The sequence below is a fragment of the Scardinius erythrophthalmus genome, assembly GCF_964197995.2.
Source record: "Scardinius erythrophthalmus genome assembly, chromosome: 4".
In the NCBI taxonomy this organism is placed as follows: domain Eukaryota; kingdom Metazoa; phylum Chordata; class Actinopteri; order Cypriniformes; family Leuciscidae; genus Scardinius; species Scardinius erythrophthalmus.
Window position 1 is genome coordinate 384,355 of NC_138224.1, and position 17,500 is coordinate 401,854.

The following is a 17,500-nucleotide window of genomic DNA, read 5'->3' on the forward strand; positions in this document are numbered from 1 at the left end:
ACACACACACACACACACACACCAGCACACACACACACAGATCAGCACACACACACAGATCAGCACACACACACACACACACCAGCACACACACACGCACACACACACCAGCACACACACAGATCAGCACACACACACAGATCAGCACACACACACACACACCAGCGCACACACAGATCAGCACACACACACACAGATCAGCACACACACACACCAGCACACACACACACACACACAGATCAGCACACACAGATCAGCACACACACACACACACCAGCACACACACACACACACACACACACACACACAGATCAGCACACACACACACCAGCACACACACACACACACACACACACACAGATCAGCACACACACAGATCAGCACACACACAGATCAGCACACACACACACCAGCACACACACACACACACACACACACACACACACACCAGCACACACACACACACACACACACACACACACACACACACACACACAGATCAGCACACACACACACACACAGATCAGCACACACACAGATCAGCACACACACACACACACACACACACACACACACAGATCAGCACACACACACACACACACACACACACACACACACACACAGATCAGCACACACACACACACACACACACACACACACAGAGATCAGCACACACACACACAGATCAGCACACACACACACACACACACACACACACACACACACACACAGATCAGCACACACACACACACACACACACACACAGATCAGCACACACACACACACACACACACACACACACACACACACACACACACAGATCAGCACATGTTTCTCAGGTACAAACACACATCAGGCCCTATTATACTCTATTGTAGCTTGTCAGAGGCTACAAAATATGCAATATGAGCAATTATAAACTCCTAAAATGTTGAAAGTGTGTGTTCTTCAATGCAACTCACCAAAGATTTACACTAGGAGAAACACACTGGGCCCTATCACACACCAGGAGCGACGCGAGTGTGTTCTGCTAGCTTCAGCCCGACGCAGTTTTCATTTTCCTGCGCCGCGCTATTTAAATAGCGAATGCATTAGCGCTCATCTGTGTCCCATGGGCTGCTGTTCTGAGGACGAGTGTGTGTTCTGGCTCAGTGATGTAGCGCTGCTGTTCTGAGGACGAGTGTGTGTTCAGGCTCAGTGATGTAGCGCTGCTGTTCTGAGGACGAGTGTGTGTTCAGGCTCAGTGATGTAGCGCTGCTGTTCTGAGGACGAGTGTGTGTTCTGGCTCAGTGATGTAGCGCTGCTGTTCTGAGGACGAGTGTGTGTTCAGGCTCAGTGATGTAGCGCTGCTGTTCTGAGGACGAGTGTGTGTTCTGGCTCAGTGATGTAGCGCTGCTGTTCTGAGGACGAGTGTGTGTTCAGGCTCAGTGATGTAGCGCTGCTGTTCTGAGGACGAGTGTGTGTTCTGGCTCAGTGATGTAGCGCTGCTGTTCTGAGGACGAGTGTGTGTTCAGGCTCAGTGATGTAGCGCTGCTGTTCTGAGGACGAGTGTGTGTTCAGGCTCAGTGATGTAGCGCTGCTGTTCTGAGGACGAGTGTGTGTTCTGGCTCAGTGATGTAGCGCTGCTGTTCTGAGGACGAGTGTGTGTTCTGGCTCAGTGATGTAGCGCTGCTGTTCTGAGGACGAGTGTGTGTTCTGGCTCAGTGATGTAGCGCTGCTGTTCTGAGGACGAGTGTGTGTTCTGGCTCAGTGATGTAGCGCTGCTGTTCTGAGGACGAGTGTGTGTTCTGGCTCAGTGATGTAGCGCTGCTGTTCTGAGGACGAGTGTGTGTTCTGGCTCAGTGATGTAGCGCTGCTGTTCTGAGGACGAGTGTGTGTTCTGGCTCAGTGATGTAGCGCTGCTGTTCTGAGGACGAGTGTGTGTTCTGGCTCAGTGATGTAGCGCTGCTGTTCTGAGGACGAGTGTGTGTTCAGGCTCAGTGATGTAGCGCTGCTGTTCTGAGGACGAGTGTGTGTTCTGGCTCAGTGATGTAGCGCTGCTGTTCTGAGGACGAGTGTGTGTTCTGGCTCAGTGATGTAGCGCTGCTGTTCTGAGGACGAGTGTGTGTTCTGGCTCAGTGATGTAGCGCTGCTGTTCTGAGGACGAGTGTGTGTTCTGGCTCAGTGATGTAGCGCTGCTGTTCTGAGGACGAGTGTGTGTTCAGGCTCAGTGATGTAGCGCTGCTGTTCTGAGGACGAGTGTGTGTTCTGGCTCAGTGATGTAGCGCTGCTGTTCTGAGGACGAGTGTGTGTTCAGGCTCAGTGATGTAGCGCTGCTGTTCTGAGGACGAGTGTGTGTTCAGGCTCAGTGATGTAGCGCTGCTGTTCTGAGGACGAGTGTGTGTTCAGGCTCAGTGATGTAGCGCTGCTGTTCTGAGGACGAGTGTGTGTTCTGGCTCAGTGATGTAGCGCTGCTGTTCTGAGGACGAGTGTGTGTTCAGGCTCAGTGATGTAGCGCTGCTGTTCTGAGGACGAGTGTGTGTTCAGGCTCAGTGATGTAGCGCTGCTGTTCTGAGGACGAGTGTGTGTTCAGGCTCAGTGATGTAGCGCTGCTGTTCTGAGGACGAGTGTGTGTTCTGGCTCAGTGATGTAGCGCTGCTGTTCTGAGGACGAGTGTGTGTTCAGGCTCAGTGATGTAGCGCTGCTGTTCTGAGGACGAGTGTGTGTTCAGGCTCAGTGATGTAGCGCTGCTGTTCTGAGGACGAGTGTGTGTTCTGGCTCAGTGATGTAGCGCTGCTGTTCTGAGGACGAGTGTGTGTTCTGGCTCAGTGATGTAGCGCTGCTGTTCTGAGGACGAGTGTGTGTTCTGGCTCAGTGATGTAGCGCTGCTGTTCTGAGGACGAGTGTGTGTTCTGGCTCAGTGATGTAGCGCTGCTGTTCTGAGGACGAGTGTGTGTTCTGGCTCAGTGATGTAGCGCTGCTGTTCTGAGGACGAGTGTGTGTTCTGGCTCAGTGATGTAGCGCTGCTGTTCTGAGGACGAGTGTGTGTTCAGGCTCAGTGATGTAGCGCTGCTGTTCTGAGGACGAGTGTGTGTTCAGGCTCAGTGATGTAGCGCTGCTGTTCTGAGGACGAGTGTGTGTTCAGGCTCAGTGATGTAGCGCTGCTGTTCTGAGGACGAGTGTGTGTTCTGGCTCAGTGATGTAGCGCTGCTGTTCTGAGGACGAGTGTGTGTTCTGGCTCAGTGATGTAGCGCTGCTGTTCTGAGGACGAGTGTGTGTTCTGGCTCAGTGATGTAGCGCTGCTGTTCTGAGGACGAGTGTGTGTTCTGGCTCAGTGATGTAGCGCTGCTGTTCTGAGGACGAGTGTGTGTTCTGGCTCAGTGATGTAGCGCTGCTGTTCTGAGGACGAGTGTGTGTTCTGGCTCAGTGATGTAGCGCTGCTGTTCTGAGGACGAGTGTGTGTTCAGGCTCAGTGATGTAGCGCTGCTGTTCTGAGGACGAGTGTGTGTTCTGGCTCAGTGATGTAGCGCTGCTGTTCTGAGGACGAGTGTGTGTTCAGGCTCAGTGATGTAGCGCTGCTGTTCTGAGGACGAGTGTGTGTTCAGGCTCAGTGATGTAGCGCTGCTGTTCTGAGGACGAGTGTGTGTTCAGGCTCAGTGATGTAGCGCTGCTGTTCTGAGGACGAGTGTGTGTTCTGGCTCAGTGATGTAGCGCTGCTGTTCTGAGGACGAGTGTGTGTTCTGGCTCAGTGATGTAGCGCTGCTGTTCTGAGGACGAGTGTGTGTTCAGGCTCAGTGATGTAGCGCTGCTGTTCTGAGGACGAGTGTGTGTTCTGGCTCAGTGATGTAGCGCTGCTGTTCTGAGGACGAGTGTGTGTTCAGGCTCAGTGATGTAGCGCTGCTGTTCTGAGGACGAGTGTGTGTTCAGGCTCAGTGATGTAGCGCTGCTGTTCTGAGGACGAGTGTGTGTTCAGGCTCAGTGATGTAGCGCTGCTGTTCTGAGGACGAGTGTGTGTTCTGGCTCAGTGATGTAGCGCTGCTGTTCTGAGGACGAGTGTGTGTTCTGGCTCAGTGATGTAGCGCTGCTGTTCTGAGGACGAGTGTGTGTTCAGGCTCAGTGATGTAGCGCTGCTGTTCTGAGGACGAGTGTGTGTTCTGGCTCAGTGATGTAGCGCTGCTGTTCTGAGGACGAGTGTGTGTTCAGGCTCAGTGATGTAGCGCTGCTGTTCTGAGGACGAGTGTGTGTTCAGGCTCAGTGATGTAGCGCTGCTGTTCTGAGGACGAGTGTGTGTTCTGGCTCAGTGATGTAGCGCTGCTGTTCTGAGGACGAGTGTGTGTTCAGGCTCAGTGATGTAGCGCTGCTGTTCTGAGGACGAGTGTGTGTTCAGGCTCAGTGATGTAGCGCTGCTGTTCTGAGGACGAGTGTGTGTTCTGGCTCAGTGATGTAGCGCTGCTGTTCTGAGGACGAGTGTGTGTTCAGGCTCAGTGATGTAGCGCTGCTGTTCTGAGGACGAGTGTGTGTTCTGGCTCAGTGATGTAGCGCTGCTGTTCTGAGGACGAGTGTGTGTTCTGGCTCAGTGATGTAGCGCTGCTGTTCTGAGGACGAGTGTGTGTTCAGGCTCAGTGATGTAGCGCTGCTGTTCTGAGGACGAGTGTGTGTTCTGGCTCAGTGATGTAGCGCTGCTGTTCTGAGGACGAGTGTGTGTTCTGGCTCAGTGATGTAGCGCTGCTGTTCTGAGGACGAGTGTGTGTTCTGGCTCAGTGATGTAGCGCTGCTGTTCTGAGGACGAGTGTGTGTTCTGGCTCAGTGATGTAGCGCTGCTGTTCTGAGGACGAGTGTGTGTTCTGGCTCAGTGATGTAGCGCTGCTGTTCTGAGGACGAGTGTGTGTTCAGGCTCAGTGATGTAGCGCTGCTGTTCTGAGGACGAGTGTGTGTTCAGGCTCAGTGATGTAGCGCTGCTGTTCTGAGGACGAGTGTGTGTTCTGGCTCAGTGATGTAGCGCTGCTGTTCTGAGGACGAGTGTGTGTTCTGGCTCAGTGATGTAGCGCTGCTGTTCTGAGGACGAGTGTGTGTTCAGGCTCAGTGATGTAGCGCTGCTGTTCTGAGGACGAGTGTGTGTTCTGGCTCAGTGATGTAGCGCTGCTGTTCTGAGGACGAGTGTGTGTTCTGGCTCAGTGATGTAGCGCTGCTGTTCTGAGGACGAGTGTGTGTTCTGGCTCAGTGATGTAGCGCTGCTGTTCTGAGGACGAGTGTGTGTTCAGGCTCAGTGATGTAGCGCTGCTGTTCTGAGGACGAGTGTGTGTTCTGGCTCAGTGATGTAGCGCTGCTGTTCTGAGGACGAGTGTGTGTTCAGGCTCAGTGATGTAGCGCTGCTGTTCTGAGGACGAGTGTGTGTTCTGGCTCAGTGATGTAGCGCTGCTGTTCTGAGGACGAGTGTGTGTTCTGGCTCAGTGATGTAGCGCTGCTGTTCTGAGGACGAGTGTGTGTTCTGGCTCAGTGATGTAGCGCTGCTGTTCTGAGGACGAGTGTGTGTTCAGGCTCAGTGATGTAGCGCTGCTGTTCTGAGGACGAGTGTGTGTTCTGGCTCAGTGATGTAGCGCTGCTGTTCTGAGGACGAGTGTGTGTTCTGGCTCAGTGATGTAGCGCTGCTGTTCTGAGGACGAGTGTGTGTTCTGGCTCAGTGATGTAGCGCTGCTGTTCTGAGGACGAGTGTGTGTTCAGGCTCAGTGATGTAGCGCTGCTGTTCTGAGGACGAGTGTGTGTTCAGGCTCAGTGATGTAGCGCTGCTGTTCTGAGGACGAGTGTGTGTTCTGGCTCAGTGATGTAGCGCTGCTGTTCTGAGGACGAGTGTGTGTTCAGGCTCAGTGATGTAGCGCTGCTGTTCTGAGGACGAGTGTGTGTTCAGGCTCAGTGATGTAGCGCTGCTGTTCTGAGGACGAGTGTGTGTTCAGGCTCAGTGATGTAGCGCTGCTGTTCTGAGGACGAGTGTGTGTTCAGGCTCAGTGATGTAGCGCTGCTGTTCTGAGGACGAGTGTGTGTTCAGGCTCAGTGATGTAGCGCTGCTGTTCTGAGGACGAGTGTGTGTTCTGGCTCAGTGATGTAGCGCTGCTGTTCTGAGGACGAGTGTGTGTTCTGGCTCAGTGATGTAGCGCTGCTGTTCTGAGGACGAGTGTGTGTTCTGGCTCAGTGATGTAGCGCTGCTGTTCTGAGGACGAGTGTGTGTTCAGGCTCAGTGATGTAGCGCTGCTGTTCTGAGGACGAGTGTGTGTTCTGGCTCAGTGATGTAGCGCTGCTGTTCTGAGGACGAGTGTGTGTTCTGGCTCAGTGATGTAGCGCTGCTGTTCTGAGGACGAGTGTGTGTTCAGGCTCAGTGATGTAGCGCTGCTGTTCTGAGGACGAGTGTGTGTTCAGGCTCAGTGATGTAGCGCTGCTGTTCTGAGGACGAGTGTGTGTTCTGGCTCAGTGATGTAGCGCTGCTGTTCTGAGGACGAGTGTGTGTTCAGGCTCAGTGATGTAGCGCTGCTGTTCTGAGGACGAGTGTGTGTTCTGGCTCAGTGATGTAGCGCTGCTGTTCTGAGGACGAGTGTGTGTTCTGGCTCAGTGATGTAGCGCTGCTGTTCTGAGGACGAGTGTGTGTTCTGGCTCAGTGATGTAGCGCTGCTGTTCTGAGGACGAGTGTGTGTTCAGGCTCAGTGATGTAGCGCTGCTGTTCTGAGGACGAGTGTGTGTTCAGGCTCAGTGATGTAGCGCTGCTGTTCTGAGGACGAGTGTGTGTTCAGGCTCAGTGATGTAGCGCTGCTGTTCTGAGGACGAGTGTGTGTTCAGGCTCAGTGATGTAGCGCTGCTGTTCTGAGGACGAGTGTGTGTTCTGGCTCAGTGATGTAGCGCTGCTGTTCTGAGGACGAGTGTGTGTTCTGGCTCAGTGATGTAGCGCTGCTGTTCTGAGGACGAGTGTGTGTTCTGGCTCAGTGATGTAGCGCTGCTGTTCTGAGGACGAGTGTGTGTTCAGGCTCAGTGATGTAGCGCTGCTGTTCTGAGGACGAGTGTGTGTTCAGGCTCAGTGATGTAGCGCTGCTGTTCTGAGGACGAGTGTGTGTTCTGGCTCAGTGATGTAGCGCTGCTGTTCTGAGGACGAGTGTGTGTTCAGGCTCAGTGATGTAGCGCTGCTGTTCTGAGGACGAGTGTGTGTTCAGGCTCAGTGATGTAGCGCTGCTGTTCTGAGGACGAGTGTGTGTTCAGGCTCAGTGATGTAGCGCTGCTGTTCTGAGGACGAGTGTGTGTTCTGGCTCAGTGATGTAGCGCTGCTGTTCTGAGGACGAGTGTGTGTTCAGGCTCAGTGATGTAGCGCTGCTGTTCTGAGGACGAGTGTGTGTTCTGGCTCAGTGATGTAGCGCTGCTGTTCTGAGGACGAGTGTGTGTTCTGGCTCAGTGATGTAGCGCTGCTGTTCTGAGGACGAGTGTGTGTTCTGGCTCAGTGATGTAGCGCTGCTGTTCTGAGGACGAGTGTGTGTTCAGGCTCAGTGATGTAGCGCTGCTGTTCTGAGGACGAGTGTGTGTTCTGGCTCAGTGATGTAGCGCTGCTGTTCTGAGGACGAGTGTGTGTTCAGGCTCAGTGATGTAGCGCTGCTGTTCTGAGGACGAGTGTGTGTTCTGGCTCAGTGATGTAGCGCTGCTGTTCTGAGGACGAGTGTGTGTTCTGGCTCAGTGATGTAGCGCTGCTGTTCTGAGGACGAGTGTGTGTTCAGGCTCAGTGATGTAGCGCTGCTGTTCTGAGGACGAGTGTGTGTTCTGGCTCAGTGATGTAGCGCTGCTGTTCTGAGGACGAGTGTGTGTTCTGGCTCAGTGATGTAGCGCTGCTGTTCTGAGGACGAGTGTGTGTTCTGGCTCAGTGATGTAGCGCTGCTGTTCTGAGGACGAGTGTGTGTTCTGGCTCAGTGATGTAGCGCTGCTGTTCTGAGGACGAGTGTGTGTTCAGGCTCAGTGATGTAGCGCTGCTGTTCTGAGGACGAGTGTGTGTTCTGGCTCAGTGATGTAGCGCTGCTGTTCTGAGGACGAGTGTGTGTTCTGGCTCAGTGATGTAGCGCTGCTGTTCTGAGGACGAGTGTGTGTTCAGGCTCAGTGATGTAGCGCTGCTGTTCTGAGGACGAGTGTGTGTTCTGGCTCAGTGATGTAGCGCTGCTGTTCTGAGGACGAGTGTGTGTTCTGGCTCAGTGATGTAGCGCTGCTGTTCTGAGGACGAGTGTGTGTTCTGGCTCAGTGATGTAGCGCTGCTGTTCTGAGGACGAGTGTGTGTTCAGGCTCAGTGATGTAGCGCTGCTGTTCTGAGGACGAGTGTGTGTTCAGGCTCAGTGATGTAGCGCTGCTGTTCTGAGGACGAGTGTGTGTTCAGGCTCAGTGATGTAGCGCTGCTGTTCTGAGGACGAGTGTGTGTTCTGGCTCAGTGATGTAGCGCTGCTGTTCTGAGGACGAGTGTGTGTTCTGGCTCAGTGATGTAGCGCTGCTGTTCTGAGGACGAGTGTGTGTTCAGGCTCAGTGATGTAGCGCTGCTGTTCTGAGGACGAGTGTGTGTTCAGGCTCAGTGATGTAGCGCTGCTGTTCTGAGGACGAGTGTGTGTTCTGGCTCAGTGATGTAGCGCTGCTGTTCTGAGGACGAGTGTGTGTTCTGGCTCAGTGATGTAGCGCTGCTGTTCTGAGGACGAGTGTGTGTTCAGGCTCAGTGATGTAGCGCTGCTGTTCTGAGGACGAGTGTGTGTTCTGGCTCAGTGATGTAGCGCTGCTGTTCTGAGGACGAGTGTGTGTTCAGGCTCAGTGATGTAGCGCTGCTGTTCTGAGGACGAGTGTGTGTTCAGGCTCAGTGATGTAGCGCTGCTGTTCTGAGGACGAGTGTGTGTTCAGGCTCAGTGATGTAGCGCTGCTGTTCTGAGGACGAGTGTGTGTTCAGGCTCAGTGATGTAGCGCTGCTGTTCTGAGGACGAGTGTGTGTTCTGGCTCAGTGATGTAGCGCTGCTGTTCTGAGGACGAGTGTGTGTTCTGGCTCAGTGATGTAGCGCTGCTGTTCTGAGGACGAGTGTGTGTTCAGGCTCAGTGATGTAGCGCTGCTGTTCTGAGGACGAGTGTGTGTTCTGGCTCAGTGATGTAGCGCTGCTGTTCTGAGGACGAGTGTGTGTTCAGGCTCAGTGATGTAGCGCTGCTGTTCTGAGGACGAGTGTGTGTTCTGGCTCAGTGATGTAGCGCTGCTGTTCTGAGGACGAGTGTGTGTTCTGGCTCAGTGATGTAGCGCTGCTGTTCTGAGGACGAGTGTGTGTTCTGGCTCAGTGATGTAGCGCTGCTGTTCTGAGGACGAGTGTGTGTTCAGGCTCAGTGATGTAGCGCTGCTGTTCTGAGGACGAGTGTGTGTTCTGGCTCAGTGATGTAGCGCTGCTGTTCTGAGGACGAGTGTGTGTTCAGGCTCAGTGATGTAGCGCTGCTGTTCTGAGGACGAGTGTGTGTTCAGGCTCAGTGATGTAGCGCTGCTGTTCTGAGGACGAGTGTGTGTTCTGGCTCAGTGATGTAGCGCTGCTGTTCTGAGGACGAGTGTGTGTTCAGGCTCAGTGATGTAGCGCTGCTGTTCTGAGGACGAGTGTGTGTTCTGGCTCAGTGATGTAGCGCTGCTGTTCTGAGGACGAGTGTGTGTTCTGGCTCAGTGATGTAGCGCTGCTGTTCTGAGGACGAGTGTGTGTTCTGGCTCAGTGATGTAGCGCTGCTGTTCTGAGGACGAGTGTGTGTTCAGGCTCAGTGATGTAGCGCTGCTGTTCTGAGGACGAGTGTGTGTTCTGGCTCAGTGATGTAGCGCTGCTGTTCTGAGGACGAGTGTGTGTTCTGGCTCAGTGATGTAGCGCTGCTGTTCTGAGGACGAGTGTGTGTTCTGGCTGTTGACCGACTGAAGCTGCTCTAAAGGCAATGGCACTGTATTGTTTTTGTTATTTAAAGAGCGTGTTCGTAATATGAGCCTATAGGCGGGTCCACAACACGCTACACTCTGCCCAAAACACACACATTACTCATTAGAATAGAGACGACACTGTTAGACCAGCGCCGGGAGCACCGACCATTTGTCCCATCGTTAAACTAGCAGAAGTGGATTCGGACGCCAAAAGTGCACTTGCGTCGTGTGCTTTAGAAAATGCGCTTAGATCCTTATAATAGGGCCCATGTTATTATTATTTTATTTATTTCCTCTGTTTTGATTATTGTTGTCTGTACTGTAACCCACTCTTTCACTGTCTTCCTTTTGTATCATTTTTTTGTTTGTAAAATGTTTAAAAATGAAGAAATAAATCATATTTTTATTTTTTAAATAGGGTTATTGTTTTCCCATGATCCTCGGCTCACCAGATATTCCTCAGTGCCGTAGAGCGACACGAACTGCTCGTCGTCCTCCAGCTCGCGAGCGGCTCCGAAGTCCGTGAGTTTATAGACGGATCGGCCGTCCTCTCCGATCACACGCATGATGTTCCCCGGCTTGATGTCCCGATGCACGATGCCGTACTCCCTCAGGTGGTTCATTCCTGCCACTGTCACATGATGACACTCACGTGAGATCAGTGGGATCTTCCCTTAGGAAACCTTGAGGAGCGCTGTGTTCTCCGGCTCGTGTCGTGTGTGTGTGTGTGTGTGTGCAGAACTCACCGACGTCCTGCAGAACGATGAGGAACTCGTCCTCCGGGAGCCCGTAGGCGTTGGTCGGCTCCTCCAGGACCGTGTACAGACTCCCACACGGACAATACTCCATCACCAACACCTTGTGGCGCGTGTTCGACTGACAAACAACATCAGCGTTCACAATCACAACAGAACTGTGACGTCTGGTGTTCATAGAGAACCGGTATTACAGCTTACACACACACACACACACACACGAGGAAGTGAATCAGGGAAGAGTTCAGCAGTGACTTCAGAATGAAAGAATTACATTCTCCTGATTCTTTACTCTCCTCGCGTCATCAAACATGTTCACGTCTTTCTTTCTTCAGTCGGAAAGAAATTAAGGAAAACACTCCAGGATGTTCCTCCATATAGTGTCTTCAATGGGGTCCAACGGGTCGAAGGTCCAGATGTGAGTTTCAGTGCAGCTTCAAAGTCTCGACACGATCCAGCCGAGGAATAAGAGTCTCATCTAGACAAACCAGCGGACATTTTATAACAAAATAAACATTTATATACTTTTAACCACTAATGCTGGTCTTGCTCTCGCTGTGATGCGACATCAGGGTGAAAGGTCACGCGTGTTCCGGTTCAGAAATGTAGAATAGGGTGAAAAACTTCCAACTTCAAAATCATCCGACATTGTTGTTTATTTTTTATTTATTTTTTTACTTAGTCTTTGCACATTCACTCACTCTGTAAACACTAGGTCTGTTCTTACGCCTACGTCACGCTTGACCTTTCAACCTGATCACGTAATGTGTGTCGCATCACAGCTAGAGCAAGACGAGCATTAGTGGATAAAAGTATATAAATGTTTATTTGTTTATAAAATGTCGGCTGGTTTGTCTAGATGAGACTCTTATTCCTCGGCTGGATCGTGTCGAGACTTTGAAGCTGCACTGAAACTCACATCTGGACCTTCGACCCGTTGGACCCCATTGAAGACACTTTATGGAGGAACATCCTGGAGTGTTTTCCTTAATTTCTTTCCGACGTGAACATGTTGGATGACGTGAGAAGAGTAATTTTGACTCTGAAGTGGACTAATACTCTTTCCAGAAGTCAGGTGTGGTCTCAGGTGTGGTCTCACCTCCTCCTCGACGGCGAAGAGCTTCACGATGTTTTTGTGGTTGAGTTTCTTCAGCACCTCGAACTCCCTCATCTGGACGTCCAGCGGCCGCAGAAAGCTCAGGTTATTGAACACTTTGACCGCGTACAGATCGCCCGTTTTCTACAGAGAGTCGAATATAAAGGTCACATCACTCAGAGTTCAGAAACATGTGCTGAGGAATCAACGATTCACTGACTCAAATGAATCAAAATCCCTGTGTGAGAGATTCAGAGTGAGGCTTAACAAGTGAATCAGAAACATGCAGTTTTTTAAATGTTTCAAGAGCGTTTCTTCTGTGAACGTTACGGGAACAGAAACATTGTATCATTCTTCAAACACTATGGAACGTTACTTTTGAATCTGAACGTTCTGAAACAAGTAGAAACATTTAAAAAGCGTTACATTTAAAACCGAACGTTCTATTAATGTTACTGGAAGAACGTTTGCTCATAACGTTCCCTGTTCTCCGGGTTCCGATCCGAGGGGAATTAAACACTGATGAAGGACTCAATCGGATGAACGAAGCATTGATTCTCATGAACCTGAGACCGGTTTCCAGCACGCGTAACTGAGGTAAAGCCTGAGGATTGGGAGATGCGCGGATAGAGCGCGGATAGAGCGCGGATACCTTGTGTCGGCCGCGGTACACGTTGGCCGTGGCGCCCTGACCCAGCAGGTCCGACATCATCCACAGGTAGTTCGCCGTACTCTGCATGATGACTCTGTAGATTCACCTGAAACACATCAGCACATTCATGAGGACATCTCTGAGAACATAATGTACCACGACAATCATTCAGTACTACAGTAATCCTTCAGGTATTACCCAGATAACAGGGAACGTTCTGTCAAGGTTCTTCCAGTTCGTTCAAAGTTATCTGGCCTTTTATAATGATCTCAAAACATCATGGAACGTTTCATTTACACGTTTTTTAAATGTTTCGACTTGTTTCAGAACGTTCAGATTCAAAAGTAACTTTCCTTAATGTTTGAAGAATGATACAATGTTGCTGTAACGTTCAAAGAACCAAGAAGAAACATTCACGTTTTCATAACTTACTGGGAACATTCGCAAAACGTTCTTAGAACATTGGCTATACAGTCAAAACACAGACGCCTTCAACATTATCACATGATCACAGTTTATCCGCTATAGTTTAGAGAACGGTAATGAAATATGAGCAGAACTCAGCTGATGTTTGACTGGTTTTGTCCGTCCTTCTGTTAGACTGTCTCACACATGAATTATGTTGAATATCTGTCAGCTGTTAAATTTAACTACACAATTAGATAATACCAGTTTAGCTCAACCAATCACCAAGCAATGCTTCATTGTGTTCAGTCTGTGTGTAAAAAGAGCATTAGCAATTAAAGACAACACACTTCAGCAAAACATGATCAGCTCAAAGTGTCCGAATCAGCTTTGGTCCTTAATGTCACTGGTAGTCTCTGAATGAGGAATATTGGGGTGTAATATGTCACAGTTTACTTGATTCTGCTCTCCTCTCTTACATAATGAATAGTGTCCTGATCACACTAGTGGATATATCGAGAGTGAGATCTGGAGTCTGAGTAATGTCTGGTTTGACTGTATTTCTTGAGTGCAATGTCGTCTCGGAACACTTTAGCTTTCATTTCGCCGAAACGACCGTAACTCGCGTGTTTAAAAGCGCTGAGGATGATGAGGATGTTGTGAAATCAGCTGCGGGACTGTTTTTCACCGTGACGTCACAGATCTGCGGGAATTTCCCGCACCAGCGCGTGATTCTTTCGCCTTTTAGCGTCAAACTAACCTAAACATGTCAAATTAGAGGTAAAAGGAGAAGCGAGAGAGAATCGTGAGGTTTATTTCAGCTGTTCGGATCGTTACGACACAGAACCGAGTGAAACTGAAAGTACATTGACGGAATAAAGTACAGTACATTCTGACAGAATAAAGCGGTTTATTATCGTCCTGTGACATTAGATTCGATTAAACAGATCGAGGAATATCCAGCACTGAACACAAGCATGCTTTCATTATATTAAAATAAATAATAAATACACATCCCATCAGTCTAAACATTGCGTTGTTCCGTCTAACATTAGAGTAAGAGAGTAAACACAGATATAATAATGATGACATGCGATGATTATTTGATGTATTTAATGTCAGCATATGATGTTTATATGTTCTCACCTCGAGAGCACGAACGTCTCTTCCGTTTTCCGTGTTTTCATCACATGAGCGACACCGGGCCGTGTCCGCGATCACACACTGCGCACTCACTCGCGCTGCGGCTGTAGTGTAGATGCTGCGAGCGCGTGTGAGTGGTCTGTATACTGCGCATTAATCAATAATGTTAATAGTCCACTCCGAACTGAGCTTCTGAAACGTGTATCGCTACAAAGTGCACAGTTTCACGCACTGTTTTGATTGAAGCACATACAGTGTACACTGCGTAGTATGCACGAGTTCCAATGCGCACACAGCCATTAGACAACCGTAAACATCAGATTAGAGGAGAACGGAAACTGTTGCATGGATGGGAATAGTTTATGGGATATTTTTTTGTTCTTCAAAACCCTTTTATTTTGTTTTAAGATTATAACACCAGACGTCCTTTCACAGACATGTTGTTTCTCAGTGGTGGATGTGGATTTATATGTTAGTGTGCGAGTGTGGTGGTTTATCGGTAGGGGGCGATGCTCAGGAGCAAAGTGAATATCTAAATATGTATACTTATAAATATAATACGAATATGACTAACATAAATATAAAGTGGGTCATCATTAGTCATCACTAGTGGCTCTATAATAAACCGTGATAATAAATCATAATAAACCCTCTACATTCGCGTCGTGTTGTGTTTATCAGCCGTGTTGTTCCGCCGGTTTTGGCGAAAGCAGAGTGGCGCAGCGGAAGCGTGCTGGGCCCATAACCCAGAGGTCGATGGATCGAAACCATCCTCTGCTAAACCTTTGCTTTTATGTTTTATTACAAATCTGACAGATGTCATGACCGCCCAGTATTAAGCACGAAACATATATTAATGAAATAAACATTTGATGAATTCGAACTAGAACCATAATAATGTTTTTAATGAAGTAACACACACTGGCCATAGTTACACTACAAATGAACTGTTAAACAGTGATTGCTATGTTTATATATCGTTTATATTATATGTTTTGTATTTGTTCTAACGTTTTGAGAACATAATTAAAGACATATATCTTTGAATGAACGTTCTATTAATGTCACTGGTCTGGAAGAACGTTTGTTCATAATGTTGCCAGAACTTTCTGAGAACGTTTCCTGTAGGATTAGGATGGGTGACTCTGAAACAGAATGCATTGTTACGTAATGTAAAATATTATAAGGGAACAGGCCTTATGAAGGTGTATAAAGAAAGGAGTGTTATTTACACGTCTCACACACACACACACACACACACACACACACACACACACACACACACACACACACACACACTCGCTCTTTGAAATACCCAAATTATAAATCAACTTCAGTGTTTGAAATGAATATGGTTTCATATTTCCAGCTGGTGTTGTGAATGTTGAGAATATGTTTGTTTGTCCAATGCTTTATTTGGAATAAAGCATTTTTAATAATCATTATTATGGTAATAGATACAGATAGACAGATAGACTGGTGTGTGTAGGCTAATTGTTAAAACACTGTGGTATCAAATCTTCACGCATATTCTCATTTGTTACACTGTTAATTTGTACAATTAATTTAATTTGTACATTTAAATTTAAGTTATGTTATAATATTTTATTATTTTGATGTTTTTATAATTATTATATGTATACCAAGCTTTGGCAATATTGTATTATGTACAGTCATGCAATTTTTGAATTTGAATTTAGACCAGTGGTTTTCAAACTTTTTCAAGAGCGACCCTTTTTTTTTTTTTTTTATTGACGCGACCCATAGGCCTATATAGGCCTATTCTTAAGCCTTTTGTTAACAACCGCTTTTGATGATGCACGTGCAGTGGCTTATCCGTGACGCGATCGTAACGCAAAGTTGATTCTGCACTCTTTTGATCTAGCTAAAGCTACAGGGATGCTAATGAACCGGTAAACCATTAACCATTGTAAGAATTTTAACCAATTAATAGCCTACTATCGTTTGCTGTATGCTTAAAAATTTCACTAAAAATATTCCACAACAAATCCTTTAAATTTAATGATATTCAGAACAGAACAAGAATGAAAATATATATATATCTATAAACAAGCCAAAGCGAAATAATTTAAAGCGAAAGTGAAAGTAAGCGGCGTTGGGCACACGTAACTCTCTCATTCGAATACATTTTTTTCCATATTCGCGATTTATTTGGATGCTAAACTATTATTTATTATAGGCTTATAAGAAAAAATGAAAATGATTATCCCCCCAAATTTTAAATATTTATTAGGCTTCAAAAAATATAAAAACTTTTAATTTAAGTGAACTTAAAACAAACCTTACATAAACCCATTATAAATGTCATATTTACCTGTGCCTTTCCTGTCTAACAAGTATGAAATATACAAAAAATTTAATATGATTATCAAAACATTCTGCACTGCATAAATTATAAACTAAATATAGATAAATCCTTATTAAAGCTACAAGCATTCTTTAGTCAAGAGCAGTTAGTAATTTTCTCCGAGAATTAGCTGCTGCCACTTTAGGACCAGCCACAGCTGACGATCTCACGCATCCCATTCTCTCACTACTCTTTACTTTAATTTAAGATTTTATTTAACTCATTTAAGACTGTTATTGTGAGAATACTCGACAAAACGGACATGGCATACATGTGTGTTGTTCGTTCTAGCGCGAAAGAGAACTTGATACTGGCGCGCGTCTATCTGTGGGTCGTGTGTGTGTGTGTGTGTGTGTGTGTGTGTGTGTGTCAGGAGGACATTCACTGACAGCGTGTTCTCTTTTGTCTTGTCGCGCATGAAAAAGCATTTGCACGAATAAGAGCGGGATCATATAACGATAGCTTAGTTACTGTTGTTGTTTCTGGCGTTTCATCGCCTGTGCCGCAAACGCGATACCACGGAGGAGCAGGACCGAGCCTATGTCGATGCGTCCACGTCCGGGAACATCGCGTGCACACTATATAAACAAATTATAGCAAACGGGATTTTGGATTTTGAAAAGTGGGGAGGACATGTCCCCCCTGTCCCCATTGGAAATTACGCTCGTGGGCTTCTTTGTACTTCACTCACGTTCCAATATCGATCCCTCTTCAGAAAATCACCCTCTTCACATGCGCAAAAATGTGCTTGGAAACATCACAGTGGAGCGGTGCTTACGCTGAATGGCGCGAACTGTAGGCTATTGACTATTTAAACAGAGCAGTGTAATTTTTATGTGAGGTTGACTATTTTATTTTGATAATGAACCGGCTGCGATGTCAAGATTGCAATGCTGGAATGCGTGTGAGGCGCCACCGGCACGATGGAATCATTTAAATATACTCCGTTATTTTGTTCAGGACATCATTCGAAACTGCAACGTATTTATTTATATTTGTGTACACTCGCAATAAAACACAACATTGTGCTTTTGTAAAATAAAGAAAATAAACAAACTGCGGTCTCGGTTTCCTTTCCGTCAACTTGTTTGTGAGGCGCCGCGCCAAACGAACCAAACTCAGCAGCATGCTGTCAGTTTTTTCTTTCGTTTTATTAATCTATTAATTGTTTAAATAGCCA

At 47.9% G+C, this 17,500-nt stretch overlaps 1 protein-coding gene across 4 annotated transcripts in view; it reads right to left on the reverse strand.

Annotated features, from left to right (window-relative positions):
- Positions 1–14,270, reverse strand: part of tbk1 (TANK-binding kinase 1) — a 24,172-nt gene extending 9,902 nt beyond the window's left edge. For 2 of the 4 annotated variants that reach the window (XM_081364153.1, XM_081364152.1), the window contains exons 1-5: positions 13,956–14,240; positions 12,405–12,510; positions 11,756–11,896; positions 10,648–10,777; positions 10,351–10,532 (exon numbers count right to left, since the gene is read on the reverse strand). In XM_081364153.1, the coding sequence (XP_081220279.1) occupies positions 10,351–10,532; positions 10,648–10,777; positions 11,756–11,896; positions 12,405–12,491 (540 nt within the window). In that variant the 5' untranslated portion in view covers positions 12,492–12,510; positions 13,956–14,240. Of the gene's footprint in view, positions 1–10,350; positions 10,533–10,647; positions 10,778–11,755; positions 11,897–12,404; positions 12,511–13,955 lie in introns of all 4 variants that reach the window. The other 2 variants (XM_081364154.1, XM_081364155.1) reach the window with 2 other exon arrangements.
- Positions 14,271–17,500: the final 3,230 nt, after the last annotated feature.